Source organism: Rhipicephalus sanguineus, chromosome 4, assembly GCF_013339695.2.
Source record: "Rhipicephalus sanguineus isolate Rsan-2018 chromosome 4, BIME_Rsan_1.4, whole genome shotgun sequence".
Taxonomy (NCBI): domain Eukaryota; kingdom Metazoa; phylum Arthropoda; class Arachnida; order Ixodida; family Ixodidae; genus Rhipicephalus; species Rhipicephalus sanguineus.
In genome coordinates, this window is record NC_051179.1 from 193,959,178 (window position 1) to 193,984,252 (window position 25,075).

Here is a 25,075-nt window from a genome sequence, read left to right on the forward strand (position 1 = left end):
CGCAACTTTTTCAGTGACACATCGTCATGGCCATCAAAAACAGCCAAAAGGGCCTTATTGGCCTTTTCTTTGAAGGACCTATGCGTTAGCACACAAAAACCGCCTTCTTTGTCTGCGGCGAGTACGCACAGGGATTTATCGACCAATAATGAGGCAACATTTCTTACATTTAGAACAGATTTCATGCCGCTACAACGATTCAGGACAGCCACGCCTTCGGCAACACAACGTTCTTTTTCACTATCGGGAGCCTGCTGAGCAATGTCACGTACCATAGCAAGAAGTTCCGGTGGGGATTTCTTTGGTTGCACCGCAAACTTAGGTCCCAGCGAGAGAACTTGCTCGACTTTAGATGGTAATTCCACGTCAGACATTGTGTGCACTTTGCCAGGAATTGCTCCCTGGTGCTGCTTGCCTTCCTGCAAACTCCTCAGCTGAAAGTGCACAGCACAAAGTGCACAAAATGCCTTGCAGATGTGTAGCGGGTACCACGATTCTCCGTAGAATGACGGAAAATGGCATAGTGGATGCTTCGCTACTTGAGAAAAATTACGATGATTTATGGCGTAGTGGGTACGTCGCATGTGTACTTGTATTAGTTGCCTCAAGAGAGTCTACAACGGGCTCTAGAAAGGACTCTCTTCCAGCTTTCGCTGTGACTGTGCTGCGTATTCCGCGCAGGCCTCCATGGCGATTTTTAAATGCGGAGCATTTCTTAGTCGCACCTGCGGCGTCGGCCGCCGTCCACACCCCCACTGCGCATGCTCGGCTCGTCTCGTGCCGGCAGCAGGCCTCTCCTCTCCCTCCCTCCTCTCCGTCCCTCCCTCCTCTCGGTCGAACGAGGGCGGTGTGTATATAGGGAACCAGCGCTGGAGTTTCCGCGGCCGCCCTGGCGGTCAAAGCGCGCATACTCCAGCCGCTCCCGCGGACGAAAGCGGCGACTGGTTGAGGCGATGCGGGCGTGTATCGCCGAAACAAAACAGAGGATGCTGGCGGTACTGTTAAGCATTCAAGTGCCACAATACGTAGAAATGAGGGAGGACGTATCCTTCTATGTTTTTCCTTCTAAAACATATGAATATGAACGGATGCGGCGTTGCATCCCGGCAGTCAGGCGAGCACAGTAAATTCTGCTCTTCCTCTACTGTCTAGTGGCGTCGGGCTGGTTTCTAAACCGAATTGCGCGTGCCTGCTAGATTTATTCGATAGTGAGGGCCACCAGTGGAAACCGGGGCCAACGAGAAGAATTTAATCGGTGTTTTGTCGTAAAAAACGTACATATTATGCAGGATGCAGCATATGTAACAATTTTTTCATCTGACCACCACCAAGTTCATTTCTGATGCCACCGCGTGCAATGATCATGATACGATAGGCAGGTAGTCTGCATCATTTGCAAACAGTTACGCAGAAGGAAAGCTGTCTGTCTACGAGATGTGTACGGGGGCAGGTTCGCCGAAGCCGCTGCAAAGTTATAAAAAAAACGCCCGCGATGAATGCCTCCGTTGAACTTTACTTGTGCTACAGACAGAGTTGTCACGAACAAATCAGCGGACTACTCAAAGCTTAGCTTACTGGAGTCAGCCGATGCGGTAAAGCTTCTTTGTGTATTAGCTGCCGCGGCGAAGTGCCATCGCAATTATGCCTCGCTAGAAAAGGGTCAAATATCTTGGATTTTTACTCGCCGTTTAATTCGCCTAACGTACTGTGTTAGTTTTTTCGCTTGCCTGTGCCTGCTTAGAATAAACGTGTTTGATCAACATCGACACTTGCTAGCGTTTTAAGTATCAAACAAGGTATGATTATGAGGCACGCCAAAGTGTGGGAATCAGGATTTATTTTGACAGCCTGGGGTTCTTTATTGTGCACATAAATCTCAGTACGCGGGTGTTCTTTGTATTTGAACCCCATCGAAATGCGGCCACCGTGGCCGGGAATCTGTCCCACGCCCTCGAGCATAACAGCGCGACACCGTACATGCTTTGCTAGCACGGTGCTTTGCTTGAAAGTACGCGTGCATACATACCGCAGGCTGGGCATACATACCACGGCAGAAAAACGTTGACACAGATACCCCTTGCCTCTTATTATTATTTTTTTTTTACTGCAGTAGTGGGCAGCTGGTATCGACGCAGCACGTACTTATCAATGGAGGCTTGTGAGCCTGCACTAGCTTGACACAAATCCCAGGACCCAACCAGAAAATGGTGACGACGGAGTCGCCACCAAGGCACAGCACTGTCTCTTTGACGCCGTATGCACAGACGTAGTTTGCTTTGTAGGACTTCTCTCCGTTTTCCAATGCTTTCCTGAGAAAGTAGCCTTCAGACAAAGTTCTTTTTTTCTAAACCATAGAGCAGTATTACTGGCGCAATGGCTGCTCGAGCTGTTCGCGCCAAAATGAAGCACGGGAACGGCACACGCGCATGCGCTCACCGCGGTGCATTGCGGCCGGTCGTTTGAGTGCGAGCGGCATGGCCTCCGAGATTAGCCGGCGGCGCGGAGGCCATGCGAGCGGCTGAGTTATGTCGCGACTCCCCGTCAGGCGCCCTAAAGTCCCTCTATTTTTCAAAAGTAGCGAAAGGTCTTGATCCAGCCGCCGCGCCCTGCGATAGGCCGGTGTGCGCCACGTGACCTTTTCGCCTTCGCGCCCCGCCCAAAGGGTCCAGCGGCGGCAGCGCTGTGCCGGCGATAGGTACGGATCACTGTGTTTTCTAGCGTGGAGTGTGGCGATTTTGGCAAGTAGAGAGTACTTCACGCGCCTCTGTCGCATTGTTGTTGCAAACTAGAAGCGTTTATGTACCTGAAGTTGAGTGGACGCAGGAATTCCGCGTTTGAATTTAATGTTTGGAGCGTGACGTGCTAGTATGTCGGGTCTCTATATATATGCCTTCGGTTGCCTCCCCGCGCGGAGAACAGAAAAATGTTTTTCTTTTTTTTTCGTTCCTCGCGGTGGCAAAAATATAAGCTGAAGGAAGGCCTAACAAAATCAGTCGCAAGAAATTTGCGCCCACAGAAAACACCCGGAAATGCGAAGTAAGTTATTTTGTAATGGTTATAACTTCAAGCAGCCTTTTGCCTGGCCGGCGTGCTTTTGTTCGTGCATATGCATGAGCATTATCTCAGCAACGCTATTATTGCTTCGGCATTCTTTATGCCGTAGATTTGTGCGCAGTAGTCAATGGAGAGTCACGCCCCGTGTCTCTAAAAATAAATTGCTAGGAACGCAATAAAGCTGCCTTTGTTTTTCTCATTGAGGTGGCTTAAACACTACAAGCTCACAGGGAAATGAGCATTTGGGATTAGTTTTTTGTCACACCTTGCCGTGTTTTGCCGCACTGTTGTGTGCGAGATCGATTAAGACTTCTTTGTTGAAGCATTCCGCGTGATGTTTTCCCTAGAGGACCAGAATGCTATTGACATGTTCGAATAAATAATATTGCAAGACGCTGGGAGGAAAAGACTGAAACCATATATGCCATATATTTTAGGGCCTGTACGTGTATACATACCCCAAATTTATTTGAAATTACATTGGGTAACATTGCAACGTACCTTCATATCTGCGGGACACGGAGGCAGCGGGGGGTAGTAAAAGGGGGACGGCTTTGGATAAATGCACGTTGTTAAAAACAGTTAAACATTAAAATGGGCGAGGTACTAGTGGGCATGCTATATTTCCTAGATCTTGAAAGGTACTCAAGTTGCTGATATTCCTAAAATGCAGTGCAACTGAATATGAGGAATATCAGCCCTTCTCCTAAGGGAGGAATGCATGAGGAATATCCCCTCTTCTCCTAAGTAAACCTCTTAGAGTATAAACACAATAAGCTCAGTTAAAAATACCGTGTAACCGTGGGAAGACTTCCGAACATTGACAAACACAGTCAAACCAATAATAGCGTGTATTTTGCGCTACGCAATACAAGAGCGCTAGGTGCCCGATGAAGCTTCCGAAAGTACCAGACTACCTGCCTATTTTATTCGAGCTAGAAAACAAGCACTTTTAACTCACCCAAACACCACCTGTTCTTCAAGTTACGCTGAATGTCAAGATATGCAAAGAAAAAAAAATGCCCTGCATGATTGCTGCTGTGGGGAACAACCTGCTTCGGAAACGCACGCGTTTTATTTCAATATTTAACGTGCTCCATGCTTTACGTGCTCGTTAAAGTTATTGTCCCTGTAGTTTGATAACTGATGAGCATCTTAAGCCACAAATATTACTAATTTAGCGGTTCAAGCGAGCACCCAGTTCGGTTTCAGGCGCCCGCAATATGCATGGGAGCGAGCGGCGCGTCGTCTGCTATCGCTGCTCCTTGGACCCCTCGAGAGGGCGCGCGTGTAGTTGTCGCTACCTTTATAAATATAGGGACCTTTAGGCGCCCTTTTTCGGCGCGCCACCTATCCAGCGCTGCGTCGCACGCGTTTCGCCGCCTTTCTTGCGAAAACCGGTCGCTCCTGTCCCCACACCGGCCTTTTGACTGCGCTGTCTCCGCACGTTCAGGCACCCTGCACGCGCTGTTCTCTGCTCGCCGTGCACGTGCAGCTTCACGTGTCGCTTGCTCTGAAGGTTTAGAAAGATCCCAGAGATGGAAAAAGAACGTTTTAACGGTGGGAATCTTACCAGAGGAGGACGGTTGATCGACCACCTTTTCGGGACCGAGCAGGTCGTCAAGGGCGATGCTGTTTGTGCGAGCGCTACGTGCGTGCAGATGCTGAACGGGCACATTTCTTTGACATGAGTAGGGAGGTGACTGCGCGAGTTCTGTAATTATGTTACCGGTAAAACGCACATTCGTTGCGGCAGTCGTGTATACTCGGAGCTGTCAGCAGCCATCCAGCACGCTTTCGCGTGCGTTTTCTATTGATAACTTTTCAATTGCTTGGATGCCAAGTTTGTCGTGCGGCTTTAAATTTATTATGAGCTCAGTGTGAAGAGCATAAATTTACATCTGCCCTGTTGAGTCACTGGCTGCATCGCAATGCGCAGTGTTCAGTTTCGTGGGAGTTTCACTTTTGCCGAGGTTTGCATCGAATGATAACAACGTCGGATCGCAAGTTTAATGTCGCCTTGGATTTTTTTAGAGCTCCCTTTGACAGCATGATGATATACGCAAACAAAAAATAAATAAATATTTCATGCCCACTTCGACGATGCATGTTTCTTGCAGAGGCATGTTTCATTTCGAATAATATCGACGCCTGATCACGCACCGTGTTCGCTTATTCGAATGTCGCTTTGGTTGTTTCGACAGCTCGCTTGGTCAGCATCATACTATACAAGGGCGTAGCCAAGGGGGGGAGGGGGGGAGGGGTTCAAACCCTCCCCGAAAATTTTCAATTTTGCTTGCGTATATGTACACGCACACATACAAACGCACGCACAAACATATACATAAAGTATGGTTGGACCCCCCCCTCCCCCCCCCCGAAAAAATTTCTGGCTACGCCCCTGATACTATACAATACCCACTGGGATCGCGCATGTTTGTGATTATGCCGAGATTTGTGCCCAATAATAAGCGCATCTGAATTCGCGAAGCCACCGAAAATTTAATTGCCACCTTGGTTCTTTTTTCAGCTCGTTTCCAAAGCGGCATGCAAGGCTTTTTATTACGTGCCGAACGCATGACATTAATACGAGGCACGCCGTGGTGGATTAATTCGGATTAATTTCGGCCACCTGGGTTTCTTTAACGTGTACGTAAATCTAAGTACGCCGGTGTTAGTGCATTTCGCTCCCATCGAAATGCAGCTGCTGTATGCGTGAATCGAACCCATGACCACGATTTTAGCAGCGCAACACTTCAGCCTTCTAAGCAATCACGGCGTGTCGCATGCAAGGCCAATATAAACGCTCAGTGCAAACATACAGCTTAATTCTGTTTACAGGGAGCCGCGACGGGAAATGTACCGCAATCAGCTGAATGAAACACTGAGTACTCACGGTACGTTATTTAAACTGTGGTGTAATAAGCCCAAATGCTCCGCTGCTGTAACATTACAAATGGTTGACTCGGAAGGCCAGCGCGCAATCTCGAAACGTACAGCGGCTGTCTATTTGTTGTAACTTCGGTTCACAAACGCACTTCCCTTTCAAATGAGCACGATCATCGCGTTTCTCCCCGTTAATAGTTCGTAATACTGTGTACGACAAAAACTGCTTCAAGGTGACAAGACCGCGAAAGCATCGCGGCGAACTGCCATAATCCACTCTTGACGCCTCTGCTCCTCGGACTGCTTGCATTGGAAACGCTAGAACATGACAGGAAGTTTTCGGCTCTTCGACATTTTTAAACTTTTGTGACATTTCACAATGCAGCAGGACTGCGTGCCTGCTTTCGAGTACGACGAAGGAACAGCACTCATAGCGTGAAAAATGCGAGATAAAAGCCCCGGAGCACGTTCTCCGCGCGCGCGATGGGAAAACCAAGCAAGAGCGACCCGTCCCAGCTACCGGAGTTTTCCCCTCTCTCCGCTGGGGCGGCGGACGGCGCTGCGCAAACTTGAGCGTTGGAGGCCTATAAGCGGCGGAGCGCGCGTTCGGAATTCAGTCAAGGGCGTCTTTACTTGGCTTTCGCTTGACTTGACGCTTTGCTTGACTCGAGTAGATGCGATGGAAGCAACAGTACCTTCAATCAGCGTCCCACCACTCGTTGAAGGCAACGTTACCCACCCTCACCGTCGTCGGCGTCAACAACAGCAAGCAACGCAGAAGACAAGGCTGCGAAGAGACGAGCATACGACGCTGAACGCAAGCGTTTGAAGTGAGCTGTGGACACGGAACTTCGTGCACGAGAAGCTGCTGCGAGACGGCAACGACGGGCTGCGGATCCTTCACTCGGGGAACGAGAAGCAGCTGCGAAACGGCAACGACGGGCTGTGGATCCTGAACGTCGTGCTCGAGAAGCAGCAACCGTTCGTGAACGTAGAGCAGCAGATCCATCACTCGGGCAGCGCGACGCTTCTGCGAAACCCAATAACGCAACATTCACGCGATACCAACACCACTCTGCGACGCATTTACTTGAGTTCCCCCGTGGGAAGATGCGGGCGACATTTTTTTTTATCAGAACAGCGGTCTCGCACATCAGAGAGTACACTCAATGACCTGCTGCTTCGGAGATCGTGCTCACTTCCTTGACACAGAGCATTAAGCCCGCTAAAAAAATCGTAACTGACATTTGGGAAAATAAATACTCTGAAGGGTGTTTGTGCTAGGAATTCGTGGTACAGTTATGCTTGCGCTCCTCTAAAGAATGTGTTTTAGGGCAAGTAACTGTCCGTTACTTACGTTATTAGTGTTACTGCGATTAGTATCGAACTGAACGTTAGAAGCACTTGCTGTTGGGCTCATCTCGACAAAATAATTGGACCGAAATTAGGCACACTCTCGAACACGCACACAACTACATACACAAACTTAGCGTGTATACTGTCGCTGTAAATACGTCGCCTTGCTGCCATTTTTTTTAGTTCTTATATTTAAATACATGCTATAAGATGCAAAGCAAACTCCCGAAGTAACAGAATGAAGTTCTGCATAGCCGACGCTAAAGTATTTAGCGAAGCTATTAGGAGCAGCTAGGGAAAAACTATACAAGACATAACATGGTGATCCTAAATGCAGCAACAGAAATAAGTAAAACTTCCTGAACACCGGAGCCAGATGCATTACTGCACATTCAGATAGACGCATTGTTTTAAGGAATATGCTGAATATATTTACTACAAAATGCGTTAGCTGTTTTGTAAAACTTTAGCGGTTACCAGATTTGGTCGGGGCTTCGTCGTATGGCAAGCCCGGTATCAAGCAAACTTGGTGGAGAAAGGCGTGACCACACTGCGCGAATGCGCCGAGCACCGCGTGGCGGCTCCAATCGCATTTCTCTGTGGCAGCGCTTTCTGCGTCGACCCTGACACACTATATAAGCAGCGCGAGCGAGGTCGGCTTTCAGTCCACGCTGTGCGCTTGCAAAGGCACATGTCGGCGATACTCGCATATCCCAACGTCATCTGAAGTGTAGCGCAAGCACCATTTCAGAGAACGTCTTTTCGTGGATGTCCGAGTGGTTTTCAAGTGGCTTCTGACTTCTCGCAGTATCCCAAACTTGGATTATGTCTTCAAGTTAGGGGTGTGTGCTGCAAGATAACGCTCAAAGAGAAACAAAAACCACACTGTGTGATGAGAAGCCATAACGCACAGAAATTAAACGAAAATGTCGTTGAACGAGTGAACGGTGCGACTGAAAGATACGAGCACGCAAGTGTGTCGCAGTAGCTGCCAAGGACGGCATACGATCCACGACGTCCCTTTTGTGCTGGTTTGCCGCCACAACAGATGCGTGAGCCGATGCGGCGTGACCAAACTGTGCGTCTGGGGCGATGCCATCTTTCGGCGGCGCTCTCGGAACCCCCCTCCGCCCAAAGTGGTCTCCCCGTGGGGCGAGGGGTGTTTCTCCGATGAGGCACCGCCCGCAGCAGACCGTTGAACCGGCCATGCGTGGCCGCCGCCGGCTGCTATTCGGCGCGCTGGGACTGCTACTGCTGCTGCTGATCGCGGCGGCCGCGCTGCTTTTCTCAACCGAGGCGGTCGGAGACGATGACTGGGCCGAGGAGCAGCGAGGAAGGCAGCGGCGGCTGCGCGCCGCCTGCCGCGCCCAGGCAGACTCGGCGGCGCTGGAAGACTTGCCGGCGGGCCGCCTCGACCACGTGCTGGTGGACGACCAGCACGGGCTGCTCTACTGCGCCGTGCCCAAGGTGGCCTCGACCAACTGGCGGCGGGTGCTGCTGGCGCTTCGCTCGAGCCGCGCCGACCCCGCGCGCATCCCGGCTAACCGGAGCCACGAGCCGAGCGCGTTCCGCAGCCTGGCGCGCATGGAGCCCAACGAACAGCGCCGCCGCCTCGCCACCCACCTGAAGTTCGTGTTCGCGCGGCATCCGCTCGAGCGACTCCTGTCCGCCTACCGGAACAAGTTTGAGAGTGCGTGGAGCGACTACTTCCCGCGCCGCTACGGCCGACACATCGTGCGCCAGCAGCGCGGCGAGAACGCCTCGCGTCACGCCCTGGAGACCGGGCTCGGAGTCACCTTCCACGAGTTCCTGCGCTACGTGGCCTCGCTGGACCCCGGCGACCACGCGGGCGTCTTCAACGAGCACTGGCGGCCGCTGAGCGACCTCTGCTTCCCGTGCCAAGTGCGCTACGACGTCCTCGGCTCGTACGACACCCTGGAGCGTGACTCGCGGCTCGTGCTGCGCCGCGCGGGCCTCGAGGGCCGCGTGGCGTTCCCCAGCCGCCGCACGACGTACTCGTCCGAGCCGACGGCGGCGCTGATGCAGCGCTACTACGGCAACGTGAGCGAGGCGCTGATGGCTCGCCTGCGCCACATCTACCGCCGGGACATGGCGCTGTTCGCGTACGAGAGGCGCTACCCGCACTTCGGCTGACCTTCGGTGAAAGCCGTCAGGTATTTTCGAGGCACTCCCCTGGGAGGTCTCGGTGACGTCAACAAGTCTCATCCGGCATCACTTAAGGCGCATTCTTTTCGAGATTTTACTCGTTGCGCTGCAGCTCTTCAAAGTGTGGACCAACAGGACCAAGGCAATGTTTCATTGCAACATTTTACTACATAGTTTCTCTTCAGTTACGTGGTTTATATTCACGAATGTCTTCCTCTCGCAAACCCCATTGTGTTTACAAAGTGTGTGCTCACCTCGCGTAATCATTATCATTGCGTTTTAAACGACTACCTTCGTCTGTAGTATTTCAAGTGCCACACCAGCGTGTAAATTTATTTATTTCCAAGTGCTGCTGCGTTCGCACGTAACTAAAATAAAAACGAATCAAGTAATTAGACAACACTGCTCGTAACGTGTTTGTAACTATAACACATTTGTAACACTGTGAAAGTGATATCACACGCAATATGAACTACTGCTAGATGTATTCTAAGACAACACGACAATGCCCGAACAATACCAGCATTCTCAAAATTCATAGAAGGCTTCTAACATGTTGTTCAAAAATCTGCTACACGAATGTACATCGGTAAACAGCTGCCATCTTTTATCGTTCGCGAAAAAAAATGAGTACGCGTTCGCATCAAGATATACATTTGGAATCGTAACCGTACAATCATTGCCCCAGCTGAAATTTCTGGTCGACCTTGAAATATGGTTGGGATTGTGGCGTCAATATTGAAGTGTCCTTTTGATAGCAAGAAAAGAAATTTTAGTCAAGCCTGTTTCCGGTGTTGAGCAAATGAATTAATAATACTTGTCGGGGTTTTACGTCCCAAAACCACGATATGATTTGAGCCAGTGAAGACAGCTCAAGCAAGCATTTCAGAAACAGAGTCGGTTCGAGGATACCGGGATCTTTCAATACGGTTTACTCAGAGCCGTATATTCTATATACGGCTCTGGGTTTACCGACCCTGATTAAAACGGCTCCCATGTGGGAGTGCCATACTGTCGGCCTATAGTGTAAGTGAAATATGCAAGCAGCACAAATGTCCGGCGAAGAAACCCATTACAACTTTTTTTTTTCTTCAGTGCCACAAATTCTGTCCACGTAGAGTTGCCAACTTAAGTATTTCGATATGGTTGAACCTATTGTGTCAGAGAAAATTGTTGAAATGTTCGAAACAGTTGTCTCTACAATGAAGCACGCGTTCGTTGCCACCTCGGCTGCGGCAAGCCATTCTTTGTCCGATGCTAAAGAAACAAGCCACAGATTATGCGCACATGCCAGGAATGCCGTGCAAAATATTCACGAGGCCGAGTAGTGTTTACACTCGACCTGAAAGGTAGTCAGGAGACTATTGCGTGCCGACAAATTCAGCCTTTTCCCCGGTACCACCATAATTCCCTCTGGGCTGTGGCAACTATGAATGACGCCCAAAAATGCACTGCCGTACAGAAAGGATAACGAAGCCAAGGAAGGTTCATTGTACTGTTCCAAGTGCCTTGTAGTAGTTGTGATGTGAAGAAAGTAAACTGGACGAGTTATAAAGGAGCTTTCATTAAGCTCGAGTCGAACCCTTCTTTCATTCATGCATAGCGAGGGTCTCCTTCCGGCAGCCTTCAGGTAGTATGCGAGGGCTGATTGGTCAGCTATCCACTCAGTAGAAGATCACGTGCAACATGACGCCAGCTGGCAATGAAAGTGTTCCACACTCGCCGTCGTGGCTGCGAGCGGCGCTGGCTGATGGTGTGTGCGGTTGGCGGCTCTGGATCTGAGTCGCCAGATCAGATCGCTATCTGAGCGGGAGGCGCAGTGTGCCTACCGAATGCATCAACGATCTCAGAGCCGTGCCTGCAGCGCCACGCCGTGGGCAGCGCGGCAAGCCATCGTGTAAACAAACAGTCCAACCCCCCTGAAGTACCTCAATGCAGCGACAGCTCTGCGCACTTGTTTGCACCAATTTGGTGATCGTCCGAGATGCTTCCTTTAGGGCCTATAGTTGCGAAGTGCTGTAAAATCAGCACTGATGGTTCTTGCGCCTTTAGTAGCCGCCTCCGCCTTGACATGGAGCAGTTAGGCCTTGTTGAATGCATGAAACGGCACGCACTCAATCCAACAAAGCCGCGCGAACCCAAGCATTCTGCGTGGCAATCAGGTATACCAGACAGCCACGCCAGGTCTATAAACTTAATTAACGAAAGTTACGTATAATATTCACATGATTGCACCATAATGTGGACTTAATTTCGACAATACAACGTATACATGTACTCTCTAACGTGAGGGCTGACAATACGTCGCACCGTAAGTTACCCTTTAAACTCCATTGTCGAAATGCCTGGTAAGCCCACGTTGTGCACACAGCTACTACACTTACAAGAACACGTCGATCCACCTCGTAACGCTTGGCTCAAAGCCATAAAATACAGCATAGAAGTACTCGCTGACTGCTTCGCATGAAACCGATTCCCATAATGCGTGGTATCTGGCGAATTTTTTCCCCCCTTTTTTCTTATCGTATGGCAGGCAACCGTCGCACACGATCGACACAATCCTTCCATACAAGCCGGATCGATCTGAGTGTGCGCCTATTTCTGGCACAGCCAGACTTAGAAGAACAGACTGTTGAGCGAGTTGGTAATGCATTATGCGGAAAACTGCGCGAAAAACTTAGACAAAGTAAGACTCCAGCCAGACTTGCTGAAGAAAGCCGCAAACTTGCCAAGACCTTTACTACACATGACAAAGAGCAGCAGAGGAGCATTCGCGGTGACACAACCACTTCTGAGCCCACGTTCCTCTCCCTGGAGCGCTCGTATGGCTCTCGATCACTACCACTGCAATTGGCCTCTCTTCAAAACTAGTGCCCAAATAGAAGGCTCCTACCGTGTCGTCGAACGCACATCCCATGTAAACTACTTCATCGAACTCGTCCACGGCCAGGCTAGACTGCACGCGCGCGCTTGCGCCCGCGTGCAACCTAGCCCGGCCGTGACTCGTCGAACCAGCTTCGGACATGCGCCGTCGAGGGCGCGACATTGTCAACGTGGAGCGCCTCAAGGCCTACCATGATCCGCTCAGTGACAAGGTGTTAGGCTCCCTTTTCGTACCCGGGGTAATTGTAGCGAAGCCTTGGAACTCTGCAGTGGGTCGTACTCTCCAGCACCTTCTAGTGGGGCGCCCTCTTCACTGAAAGCACGCCCCTCGTGCTGAGTCGGCCCGCGCCTTGATTGTCGCTGTCGTGCATCGTCGCCGAGTTCCCGCCAATAAACGTGCTTACAGTAACGTTATAGTTGGCGGCTATTAGAACTGAGCGAATACGGACGAAGGCCCGCGGCTTTCCAGACTGAATGACCTGGCTGAAGGCTCGCTTTAAAAAAAAAAATTATAAAGCGGATCTCTCTCCAGTGAACATCGAATACTATGTATTTTGAAATGGTAAATTTGCAACCACGCAAAATTACAACGAGCCAATATGGCCGAAGCATTAGGGGTCACTTCTTTGAAGTTACCTTGTTATGACTGTACACGTCGTCTCTGTGAGTCGGCTGGCGGTGCATTCCCACAAGACACCTTGATCCTTCCCAGATACGGGCTGTCCGCGGCGGATAGCACCCCACAAAGAGAATAAAGCCCCTCTACCTTTAAAAGGGAAGAGAGCTCCAATGAACAGCGGGGCGACGTCAAAGCTGGCGCCGCCTTGAAAATGGGCCGCTGTGGCTTGCTTGGGATGCTACGGCGCCGACCGGGCGCGTGTGTTTTGACCACTTCTGGGGACAGGCGGAGGAACTCGCCCGTTCTCCCGGCCTGATCTCACGTGAGTGCTATTGACGGCTGCAACTTTGCTGCATCAACGAGTGCAATGACCCATCTGCGGCAGTGTTGTGTTATTGGCTGGTGCCTTGGCGGGTGGTGTCTTGTGTGCGATTGTCTATCATCAAGGAGGAGGAGCCAGCCTAAGGTGTTATAACGACGGTGCTGAGTGAGAGGAGACGCTCTCAGCCCTGGGTTCGCTCGTCGCTGAATTCTTACTAGTGAAAACTTGAAAGCGCGAAAGACGAAGACGAAACACATACAACAGGACTTGCGCTTAACTTGCAACTGGCGTTTATTGGAAACGAACATCGTGATATACCCCCGCATCAAGCTCATGCATATGCACTCGTCATCCCACAAAAGATAGCGTGGGTTTATTTTGAAAACATGATATTTGAAAACAAATCTACGGTGTATCAATGTACTTCGAAAGAAAAGCCACTTCATTTTCTTTTAACAGCATAGAGGGGCTGCTGACACACTTATCACCTGCTTTCTTTATCAAGTAAGCCTCGACGATTTCGCGTTCTGTTTTTGAACTGCTTTTTTTTCAGAAAAGTGGTGTTGCAAAATAAAGGGGTACAAGCACATTGTTTGCAATGTTCTGCCAAATGGCTACGGAATCCCTTTCTGACATCGTTATTGTGCTGTCTCGCCCTGTCATTGAAGCATTGACTAGTCTGTCCAATATAGACACGTCCACAACTCAAAGGAATATGGTACACTACGTTTGCAGTACACACAGTGTAGACAGTCTTATGATTAGTGTGACATTGCACGCGTTTCTTGGTCCTTTGAAGGTTGCAGACAGCTGATAATCTGCAAGGCGCTGAAAAAACTAGATTGATATTATGTCGGTTAGCTATCTTCTTCAAGTTATGAGACACTTTGTGAAGGTATGGGATTGCATGCACAGGCCTTTTGTCAAGATTTTTTGTGGCCCGTTCCTTTGGCTGTTTTGATTTCTGGAGCAATGTCTGGCATACAGATGATACAACATGCACTGGAAAACCTGCCTTCCTTAATCTGCTAACTTGCTTGGACACGCTTGGTTCCATCTGGTGAACGCATGACTTGCGCAAGGCATTAATAATACAAGTAGAGGCTATGCCTCTTTTTATTAGCTTGGAGTGGGCACTGTCGAAGGGTAAAACACTTTTCTTTGACCTAGGGTTATAACTCCAACAGGCATGACTAGATGATGAAAAAATAATCTGAAGGTCTAGAAACTGGATGGAATTTCCACAGGGTAATTCTACCGTAAACCTCAGCCCTTCAGAAAGGTTGGTGAACAATGTGAGACATTCTGCTACTGCATCGTCAAGGCAAAGGGCAGGTGATCGTTTTAGGACTATTAAATAGTCATCGACATACCTAAAAATACGAATGATTGGCATTTCGGTTAGTTTCGCATTTATACGTTTGTCAAGGGATGCCAAAAAAATGTCACATAATATGGGCGCTATTGATGAGCCAATACAGATACCTGTGCTTTGAATAAAGTAAGAGCCACTATGAATGATGGCTGTCGAATGTAGGTAGAATTCCAGCAAAGTTAAAAAATTGTCACAGTTCATGCACACGGAATTCTGGAAAGCAAGTTCACCAATTTCATTGATTTTTTCACGCACTGCCCGCAAGATACCTTCACGCGTCACAGAATAGTACAAGTCCTCAACGTCTAGGGAGAAACCGTCTAGGGAGAAACCGAGGGAGAAGTTAGCAGGCCAGACTACGGAATTCTTGTGGCAGCGCACCAGGCTCACGTTACCCAAAAAGCCACGAAAAAGTAGCGACGATGACGCTGTCACCTTTCTGGAAGGTGCAAGTCTTCCCAGCTCCGTGAACAAGATCCTTCAGAAAGGTCCAAAGTATAGTTTTGAACCTCAGCTCAGCGGACAGCAGCTCTTAGCCTTGGCCAGAAATATAGGCGACCGAGCAGATGAAAGTGAGCGTGAACGTGCCACCAGTGAAGCAGTGGAATGTGTGCTTACGAAAGGTGACCGCGGAACGTTGCGCCGTCCACCGCTCTTGAAGATAATGAAGTGCTTGAAGGATGAAAACTTGACCATCCTCCAAGCCGACAAGGAAGGAGGATTTGTAGTACTGCCTGATAGCCTGATGGAAGTCAAGGCTGACGAAGCTATTAAGAAGAATTTCAAGATAACCAACTTTAATCCAGAGCAACAAAAGAAAGCTGCGCTAAAACTGACGAAAGATTTACAACTAGATTCTCTACGAAAACGGGTTAAGTCTGCTGAAAACGATTACTTGGAAGTCTTCTTCACGTGCAAGACGCACAAGCCAGGCTATCCACTTCGTGTAATCGTCTCTGAAAAAGATTCATGGCAGCTCCAACTGGGGAAGTTCCTGCAAGGAAACTTAAAGCAGCTTCCAATCGACGATCCCTTCTTAGTGAGGAGTTCAGATGACGTTGTCCTGGAGCTACAAGGTGGTCTAGGAACAGCCGCAATCGGTTTCTCCCTAGACGTTGAGGACTTGTACTATTCTGTGACGCGTGAAGGTATCTTGCGGGCAGTGCGTGAAAAAATCAATGAAATTGGTGAACTTGCTTTCCAGAATTCCGTGTGCATGAACTGTGACAATTTTTTAACTTTGCTGGAATTCTACCTACATTCGACAGCCATCATTCATAGTGGCTCTTACTTTATTCAAAGCACAGGTATCTGTATTGGCTCATCAATAGCGCCCATATTATGTGACATTTTTTTGGCATCCCTTGACAAACGTATAAATGCGAAACTAACCGAAATGCCAATCATTCGTATTTTTAGGTATGTCGATGACTATTTAATAGTCCTAAAACGATCACCTGCCCTTTGCCTTGACGATGCAGTAGCAGAATGTCTCACATTGTTCACCAACCTTTCTGAAGGGCTGAGGTTTACGGTAGAATTACCCTGTGGAAATTCCATCCAGTTTCTAGACCTTCAGATTATTTTTTCATCATCTAGTCATGCCTGTTGGAGTTATAACCCTAGGTCAAAGAAAAGTGTTTTACCCTTCGACAGTGCCCACTCCAAGCTAATAAAAAGAGGCATAGCCTCTACTTGTATTATTAATGCCTTGCGCAAGTCATGCGTTCACCAGATGGAACCAAGCGTGTCCAAGCAAGTTAGCAGATTAAGGAAGGCAGGTTTTCCAGTGCATGTTGTATCATCTGTATGCCAGACATTGCTCCAGAAATCAAAACAGCCAAAGGAACGGGCCACAAAAAATCTTGACAAAAGGCCTGTGCATGCAATCCCATACCTTCACAAAGTGTCTCATAACTTGAAGAAGATAGCTAACCGACATAATATCAATCTAGTTTTTTCAGCGCCTTGCAGATTATCAGCTGTCTGCAACCTTCAAAGGACCAAGAAACGCGTGCAATGTCACACTAATCATAAGACTGTCTACACTGTGTGTACTGCAAACGTAGTGTACCATATTCCTTTGAGTTGTGGACGTGTCTATATTGGACAGACTAGTCAATGCTTCAATGACAGGGCGAGACAGCACAATAACGATGTCAGAAAGGGATTCCGTAGCCATTTGGCAGAACATTGCAAACAATGTGCTTGTACCCCTTTATTTTGCAACACCACTTTTCTGAAAAAAAAGCAGTTCAAAAACAGAACGCGAAATCGTCGAGGCTTACTTGATAAAGAAAGCAGGTGATAAGTGTGTCAGCAGCCCCTCTATGCTGTTAAAAGAAAATGAAGTGGCTTTTCTTTCGAAGTACATTGATACACCGTAGATTTGTTTTCAAATATCATGTTTTCAAAATAAACCCACGCTATCTTTTGTGGGATGACGAGTGCATATGCATGAGCTTGATGCGGGGGTATATCACGATGTTCGTTTCCAATAAACGCCAGTTGCAAGTTAAGCGCAAGTCCTGTTGTATGTGTTTCGTCTTCGTCTTTCGCGCTTTCAAGTTTTCACTAATGTTGGACCAACTCGCCCAAACCAAGGTATTGTTGAATTCTTACCTTTTCACTATGTAAACAAGTTTGTAAAAAGTGCCAGCAAACTTGTTTATTATCGTTTTCCCAACTTCTGAGCATCAGTTCCTCAACCCGAAGATTCAGTCACGCTACCAAATGCAGTCCGGGTACGAGGCAACCTTGACGCCAGAAGTTTGAAGTTTATTTCAGGCAAAAGCAAAAAGAAGAAAGGTACAATTTGCCTCGGGGACCGGCGAAAAGGCTTAAAAGCTTGCCCCCTGTGAACCCAAAGCCCACCAAAATGACACAACGCTCAGTGTAACAACCTTCATAGCTCACAAAAATGCCGCGGCGGCACGCTTCATAATAATTTTGTCACTTTCGCGCATCAAAACTTAATTTTTGGGGTGAAACGCATTCCTTAGCCTCTTTCAGCCGGATACCCTTAGGGGGTCCAATTTCCGGTTGAAATAAACAGGAATAGCAACGAAGTAGACACTTAAGGAGAGTAACTTATTAAAAACACACCAACACAGAAATAAAAGTACAGGTAACAAAAACTGAAACTGCGAAAAATCGAAACTGATAAGGAAACGAAGATACGACGCCAATATTTCAAAAACACTAAGGAAATGCAATCCTGTTGCAAGCGAATCAAAGAGCTGTAGTACATGACAATTTTGACCGAGTCGGTCGGGAGGAAGGATTCCCCCGTGTCCAAATAGCAGCGCCGCAGTGCCCTCAACGACAACTGCGAGGTCAGCGAGCACCCGTGCTGCTTTATCGCCCCTTTTTCATTGCTTTTTTCATATCAAAATCCTGGTCTATAAAACCTTTGTTAGGTCAGTCCTGGAGTATGTAAATGTGATTTGGTCCCCACACACAAAGGAACTAATTAAGAAAGTAGGAGGCGCCCAAAGGAAAACGCTGAGGTATATCAGCAAGGTTGCTATTTGGGCCTGTTGGTTTGCCATTAGTTGATATAACGTTGCGCAAAAAAAAAAAAAGAAAAAAGACACGGACACAAGAGAGACGATGTAACACACAGGGCGTAAACTTTCAACAATTTATTTCGGAGCAGTGTTCCCCTTTTTATACTAGACGAACATAAATGCGCATGTCCCAAAGAAAAACATCAAACGTGCGCACCCACTCAAAAAAGCGATTTCTTTTTCTGACAATGCTATGGAAGGCTCACTGACGCAACTATCTTTCAATTGTGAGATACTGTGGGCTTCTATAATCAATCGCGTAGTTTCATTTCTACTTCTTGCGATTATGATGCACTCATCGAACATAGGTGTACATCCACAATCTCTGCAATGGATAGCCAACCAACCACCTGACTGATTTTTAACATTATTCGCGTGTTCGCGCAGCCTGTCGTTAATGCAACGACCCGATTGCCCAACATAATAGCGGTTGCAAGTTAAAGGAATGCGGTACACAATACCTTCATTGCATGCAACATACTTAGTGCGATGCTGCTTACCGCAACACTTTTTTTTCTCTGTCTTTCTTGTTAGTTAATTGGCATAGCTTAGCGAGTTTATCGGGGGCGGAAAAGAACACTTTAACATCGACCCGGTTCGCTACCTTCTTTAAGTTGTGCGATATTTTGTGAATGTAAGGCGATACCGTGGTTTTTCCTTTTTCTTTTTCTTTCTGGGCTTGTTGTGCCGCATTACTAGGAACCTTTATATTTCTAAGCAGCTTTTCGGCAACGGAAACCAACAGCTGTCTCGGGTAACCAACTTAAGTTAGACGCGTGCATTGTTGGCTGAAGCTATCATCAATTTGGTGGGAGCATGATTTGTCTAAGGCGTTCTTGAAGCAGAGATTCATAATTGCCCGCTTGACTCATTTGAATTCGCGGAGTTATAAGGGAGACTGAGTTTGTTAGCTCGGGGTTCATACCTCCAACACAAATGATTGTCATTAAAAAAGAATCTAATGTCTAAAAACTTAAGGCTCGAGTCTGTGGGCATCTCGTGGGTGGTCTGTAACAGTTTCAGACATTCTCCCGCGATTGACAAAACCTTCTATGCCTCTTGGTTAAAATCAGTTGAACTGCATTCTAAAAGAAACACATAATCATCAACGTATCTGAGGCCCTTGCACACCACTGTAGATAGCAATTCGTCAGCCAGTGTTTTGTCCAGATGGGATAAAAATAGATCGCTAAGAATTGGGGCTATGCAGGACCCAATACATATACCCTTCTTCTGAAGGAAGTAGCCGTCCTCCCACTTAATATATGTATATTTGAGATAAAATTGAAGAAGCTCTAAAAAGTGTTTGCTCGCAAGTCCTGTCTCGTTTTGGAAGGATATGGCTCCGTATTCGTCAATGGCTCTTTCTACGCAGATAAGAATGTCATCATGAGGTAGTGAGTAGTAGAGGTCTGTAGTGTCAATGGAAAACGCTCTCAAATTCTTATCTGGCTGCGCGCTTACAAAGCGCAATACATCATTTGAATTCTTCACAAGAAACGGGTCATTAACTGGCAGGATTTTTAGTTTCTCCTGCAAAAACAAGGCTGTTGGCTTCTGCCATGAGTCGTGTTCAGAAACAATAACCCTAAAGGGCGCGTCAATCTTATGAGTTTTGACATTAAAAAACACATCTAGGTAGTCATTGGTACTCTTTTCAACGGATTTCCTGAGCTTTGAAAGGTTCAGCCTCGTGCACATCTTTTTTGCTTCGCTTTTCAATTTAGTCAAAGGAAATACCGTCGTGGCAGTTAAACAATTTCGAAATAGTTTGCCTGGCTTTAAGACCAAACGTACCGGATTTCAAAACAGCAAACTCGCTTTCTTTTCTTTTTTTTCTTTTTTGCGCAACGTTATATCCACTAAGCTGAGGTATATATATAATAAGTATAAGCCAACAGACTCCCCCTCCGAACTACTCAAGAATGCCGGGATTCTAACATTACAAAACCGATCAGTACTAGCCCGTTCTAAGCTTTTCTACCAGCTTCTACATAAGCAATTTAACATTGATGTCTCCAGATTTTCCAGAAGTGAAACGGCCATCGCGACATGAACACACACACACACTCAACGAATATCCATTTCCTACCGACTGTTTTAAAAATTCATTCTTTCCTTTAGCGATAAGAGAGTGGAACGATATCAGCGAGGCCATCACTGGCAGCTGCTCCTTAGAGGTATTCACTTGTTCGATAGAAAATAGCCTGCTAGCGTTGCAGACTTAACTCTCCTGTACTAAGTGAATATAACCTTGCTTTTCAGTGACTTTTTTTCACCGCGTCCTTCTGGTGTTCCTAGTTATCGTTTGGATGTGTAACTTATGAGTATCGATGTGCATTTGTTACCCCGAATCCTTGTATAACTATACGCATGCGTATAGTTATGGCGGCGAGTGTTCCACACTCGCCGCCATGGCTGCGATCGGCGCTGACTAACACTCCTAGGTTTAAGTGCACATATATACCCCATAATGTGGACGAGAGGATGACCGCCGCCGTAGCTCAGTGGTAGAGCATCGGACGCGTTATTCGAAGGGCGCAGGTTCGGTCCCTGCCGGCGGCAAGCTATCTTTTCGTCCGCTTTACTTTCTTCACATTTATATCCTAATTGCTACAAATAACACCCCCTGTACTTTCCTTGGCATTACTGTCTGTTAGTTCCCAATATCCTTGTATACGCATGCGTGAAATACTGTTTAAACACATCTGCTTACTCTATCTAGAAGCGATTTGTCTCACGTTCTAAAAAAGTTATTTGTAACTAGTGGCCATATTTTGAATGTGATACGATGTACAAACTTTTGTAGTTATATTTGCACCAACACTACTGATATCATATATATATATATATATATATATATATATATATATATATATATATATATATATATATATATATATATATATATATTCTACCGGTGCGCATCGGAGCCCGCTCTGTGCCAGCGAGAGTGAAGACGATGCCGTTCGTGTGTTGCGCGCTCGGTCTGTTTGCTGTGCTGACGCTGTCTCGCATTTGTGACCCTTTGCAAGGCGCCGTGCCGAACCTCTTAGAAGAACCCGCATGTTGCAAGATATAGACGATTTTCCGCAGCGGCGCACGGGCGCTGCCATGTTTGATCACGTGATCGTAACTGGCCTTCCCCCAGCCATTTGCCCCAGCCAACGCATTGGGCCAGCGAAGCGGCCGTGGCCGTACACAAACTGGTTGCTGCAGGGTGTAAGCAAGTCACATGCTTGCGCAGCAAAACATAGTTCTACATGTAATCGCCTCAGAGTTGAAAACGTTTAGACATCTGCGTTTGTTTGGTACGTACCACGCCACAACGATAAGGGATATGTTTAATCTGCGTCGTATTTATGGTGTATGTCTTTAATTGTTGTATTAGCAACCGCCAGTAGCTGGGGTTGCAAGCCAACATGGCAGCACCCATGCAGACGTGACACCCCGCTTCGATCCGAACTCGCGCTTGCTACTCGCCCACTGTCCTCACAGCAATAAATAAATGGCAAAATCGGCCATCGCTTTGTGTCAGCTCACGCTGGAGAAGAAACTTCAGGTATGCTTTGTCTTTATTATTGCGATCAGCTGTGTTTATTTAGCCATGCTTGCTAAGCCTTGTCTCGGACAATATGAGAATGAATCTTGGAAATACTGCAAAATACCGACGAGTACATCGCTCTCGAAGCTTCAGGACGCGAATATAAACCAAATAAATGCGTAGGTTTTGAACTTACGGGCCACACAGAGCAGGACGACGACGTGATAAATTCGAGGCGGAAGGAAACTACATCCACAGGTGCCGCCATGTTTACTTTTCCGGCGCTGCCGTCTGCGCCGTCTGCTCGCTTTTACTCGTGTGCGCGCAGACGCTATGGGAACGCCGAGCAGACGACGCGACGCGGATGGAGACATATTGAGCAGCGCTGCCAAAGGCCACGGCAGGGGGATGGCCATGGAGACGGCCATGGTAGGGGGACGGCCACGGTGCGGTGGCGCCATCTAGTTTCATTTAATAAACCAGCTGCGGAAAATCGTCTATATATATATATATATATATATATATATATATATATATGTGTGTGTGTGTGTGTGTGTGTGTGTGTGTGTGTGCGTGTGTGCGTGTGTGTGTGCGTGCGTGCGTGTAATTTGTTTACTCGCTACTTTATCATTGTTCTTGCCCCTCCTGTTATAATCCCTCAAGGGATTGACAGTATTTGCAAATAAATAAATAAATAAATAAATAACCGCAGTCGGATCAGTCACGGAGGGGGGGGGGGCAGTCTGGGCCGGTGGTAGAGCGGGGAGGCTACGTACGTGCTCGCAGCCAGGCACTCATCGTAGTGTAGAACAGCGAGGGCTTGCTTTTCGCACCCCTTTTCAAGTGCAATACTACAGTTCTTAGCCTCTGTAATTGCGAATACAGTTCGATTATATTTATTCAACATCTCCTGCCGAGCTACATCACCAGGGACCTCAACTCCACGGGAGGAAAGGAACTTTTACTGAAACCACAAACTGAACACATGGAATACACCCGGACACGCACCAGAACGGGCCCGTTCGCTCTCTAGGTCGCTGATTGGCTGACAAAAAAAAACGGTGGCCGTCTGCCCGTTTGCGGAAAGGGAGTGTATAGCGTTACGTCTAGACGTAACGGTACGAGCCGTTGCAGTTACGTCTGGACGTAAGAATAACGAGTCTTAAAAGTTACGTCCAGCGTGACAATACAAATACAGCCCGTTAGACCTACCGAACCGATTGGCCTCAGTGGCGCAGCGGCTAGCGTGTCGTGCTCGGAACTGCGAGGACGTTAGTTCGAACCTCGCTGCTGGTGCTTTTTTTTTTTTTTTGTCTCAGGTGTTGCTGAAGTCTGTTGCCAGAGAAGCGCGACGCGGCTCGTGGGTTACGTGCGCCTCCGCCTGCCCCGAAGGGGCAGGCGCGCGGGCTAAGCAGCGCGTGGCCGCGACAGCGGCCAGTAGCGCGTGACTGAGACCCTGCCAACCGGCCATTGAGCGTTAGCGAAATGGCCGCACTCGCGAAGCGAGGGCGAAGCCACGATTAGGTTTCCGCGCCCGAAGGGCGCAGAGGGCCTTCACTGAGCAACAGGAAAATAATGTACTCACGTTTGTGGAAAGCCACATCTGGACTAGAGTCCCTAGATTTTCCCTGCTCTTCAAAAGGGAAAAATCTAGGGACTTTAACCTGGACGTAACGATAGCGGTGACTACAGTTACGTCTGGACATGACCCTAGCAACAGCCTTGCGGAAAACATGGCGCCCGCGTGAAGCGACGAAATACTTCTAGAACACTGTAGACGAAGCGACAGCCTAGGCCTAGGCAGCAGCCGCAAAAGAAAGTTTATATGGGTGTTATTGTGATGAGTACAAGAGTTAATGATCATCCGCAGAGATATTCATCGAAAAGGAGCAAGCCGACGTTACCATCCTGCCTTCCTCGGAGCCCGCGATCGCCGACGAAATGTGCTACGCGAGGATGGGAGGCCGCCGATTTCGTGTGTTTTGTGCCGTTGTTCGCTTTGCTTTGGAACTCGTGCTAGAATATCGCCAGGTATTTGCATGTCACACATGCTCACCGTACGCAAACGTCAATCATGTTCGATCGCCGCAAACGGCGTATGCTATGTGTATGTGGTCCGTGTTCGAGGTTCAGTCCAGCGAAATGCGTACGTGTATGCTGGAGCTTTGGGTGAACGGCCAGGTCCGGTGAAGTGCCGAGTGATGATACTGTCAGTAGCGATAAGTTTATTGTCTCAATTATCGCCGTCGTTAAACATGCTCCGCTGTGTGTGCGCTGCTTTGGCGCTTTAAGTGCGCTGTGGTGACCGCATCGCCTCCGAAGTGCTCGAACGTGTCCCCAGTTTGCCCACGAAATACAAGTCGGAATATGAACCTGCGATGTGCTGCAGCAGTGCTACAGGCACAAGTGTTGTTTGCTGTGTGTGTGCTCTGGAGTGTGCCGTGCATGTGGAGCTTTCTTGTGTATCAGTGCAGCTTTCTTGTGTATCAGCCATCTCGGCACAGAAGCTTCATCAAAGTTGAATTTGCTGTTTCGTTCGCGTATAGATTGTTTCAAGTTCTTTCTGCACTTTTCAACTTTGTGCTTTCGTACAACGCTGTATTGCATATGCCTGAGAATACTGAAGTAATGACTGACAACATCAGGTAGCCTTCATTTCTACCGCTTGTAAGTAATGCGCCAAGAGAAAATTTCAGAAATGGCAGGCCATGATGCGAGCAAGCACCACTAGCAAGAAGCTATATTGCTTGGTTCTTAATGTTGTTTCCCAACCACACAAACTGCTTATTGATAGTCATGTCAAGTAGAAATGCTTCAATGCTCAACAAATGTTTACTTTATAATCGAAAGTGATGTACGTGCAGGAGAAAGGTAAAGTAATACTCTCACAAAATTACGACTGGCCCAGTGACTTGTATGAAACTTTGCTGACAGTTTGCCCTCACATGCTAGCTGCGGTCATGTTACAAAAGCTGGCAGAGTCACCCAAATGAAAGCTTTCCAGTACCTTGCGGATCTGCCTTTGATCATTCCATCGTTTGTGACATACTGTTTTGCCGTAATCCTTTATTACAATGCAAGTTATAATTAACACGTATTACCCAAATAGCCTGGCTGGACACTCCATCAGGTACTCTTTGTTCACTAATTTTGTCTACAGCTGATGCCGAATAATGCATCTTCAACTCACACCAGCAAAATATTCCCGTGAGCTATTTTGCAAGTGCTATCACACAGCTATCACTACTTGGCTGACATAAAATGCATTGATATTGCTGGTGCTGGACAATGTGTCGAAAGA

At 47.9% G+C, this 25,075-nt stretch overlaps 2 protein-coding genes across 2 annotated transcripts in view; one reads left to right on the top strand and one right to left on the bottom strand.

Annotated features, from left to right (window-relative positions):
• LOC119390992 (proline dehydrogenase 1, mitochondrial) overlaps positions 1–25,075 on the bottom strand; it is a 424,578-nt gene that overhangs the window by 360,143 nt on the left and 39,360 nt on the right. The window lies entirely within an intron of this gene.
• Positions 8,409–9,894, top strand: LOC119390993 (carbohydrate sulfotransferase 11). Its single transcript, XM_037658698.2, has one exon. It carries the CDS (start codon positions 8,467–8,469, stop codon positions 9,448–9,450), a length of 984 nt encoding a protein of 327 aa, XP_037514626.2. The 5' UTR covers positions 8,409–8,466; the 3' UTR covers positions 9,451–9,894.

Bases quoted from the DNA above. Each gene is read 5' to 3' on its own strand.
- LOC119390993 (XM_037658698.2), top strand. From the start codon at position 8,467: ATGAGGCACCGCCCGCAGCAGACCGTTGAACCGGCCATGCGTGGCCGC.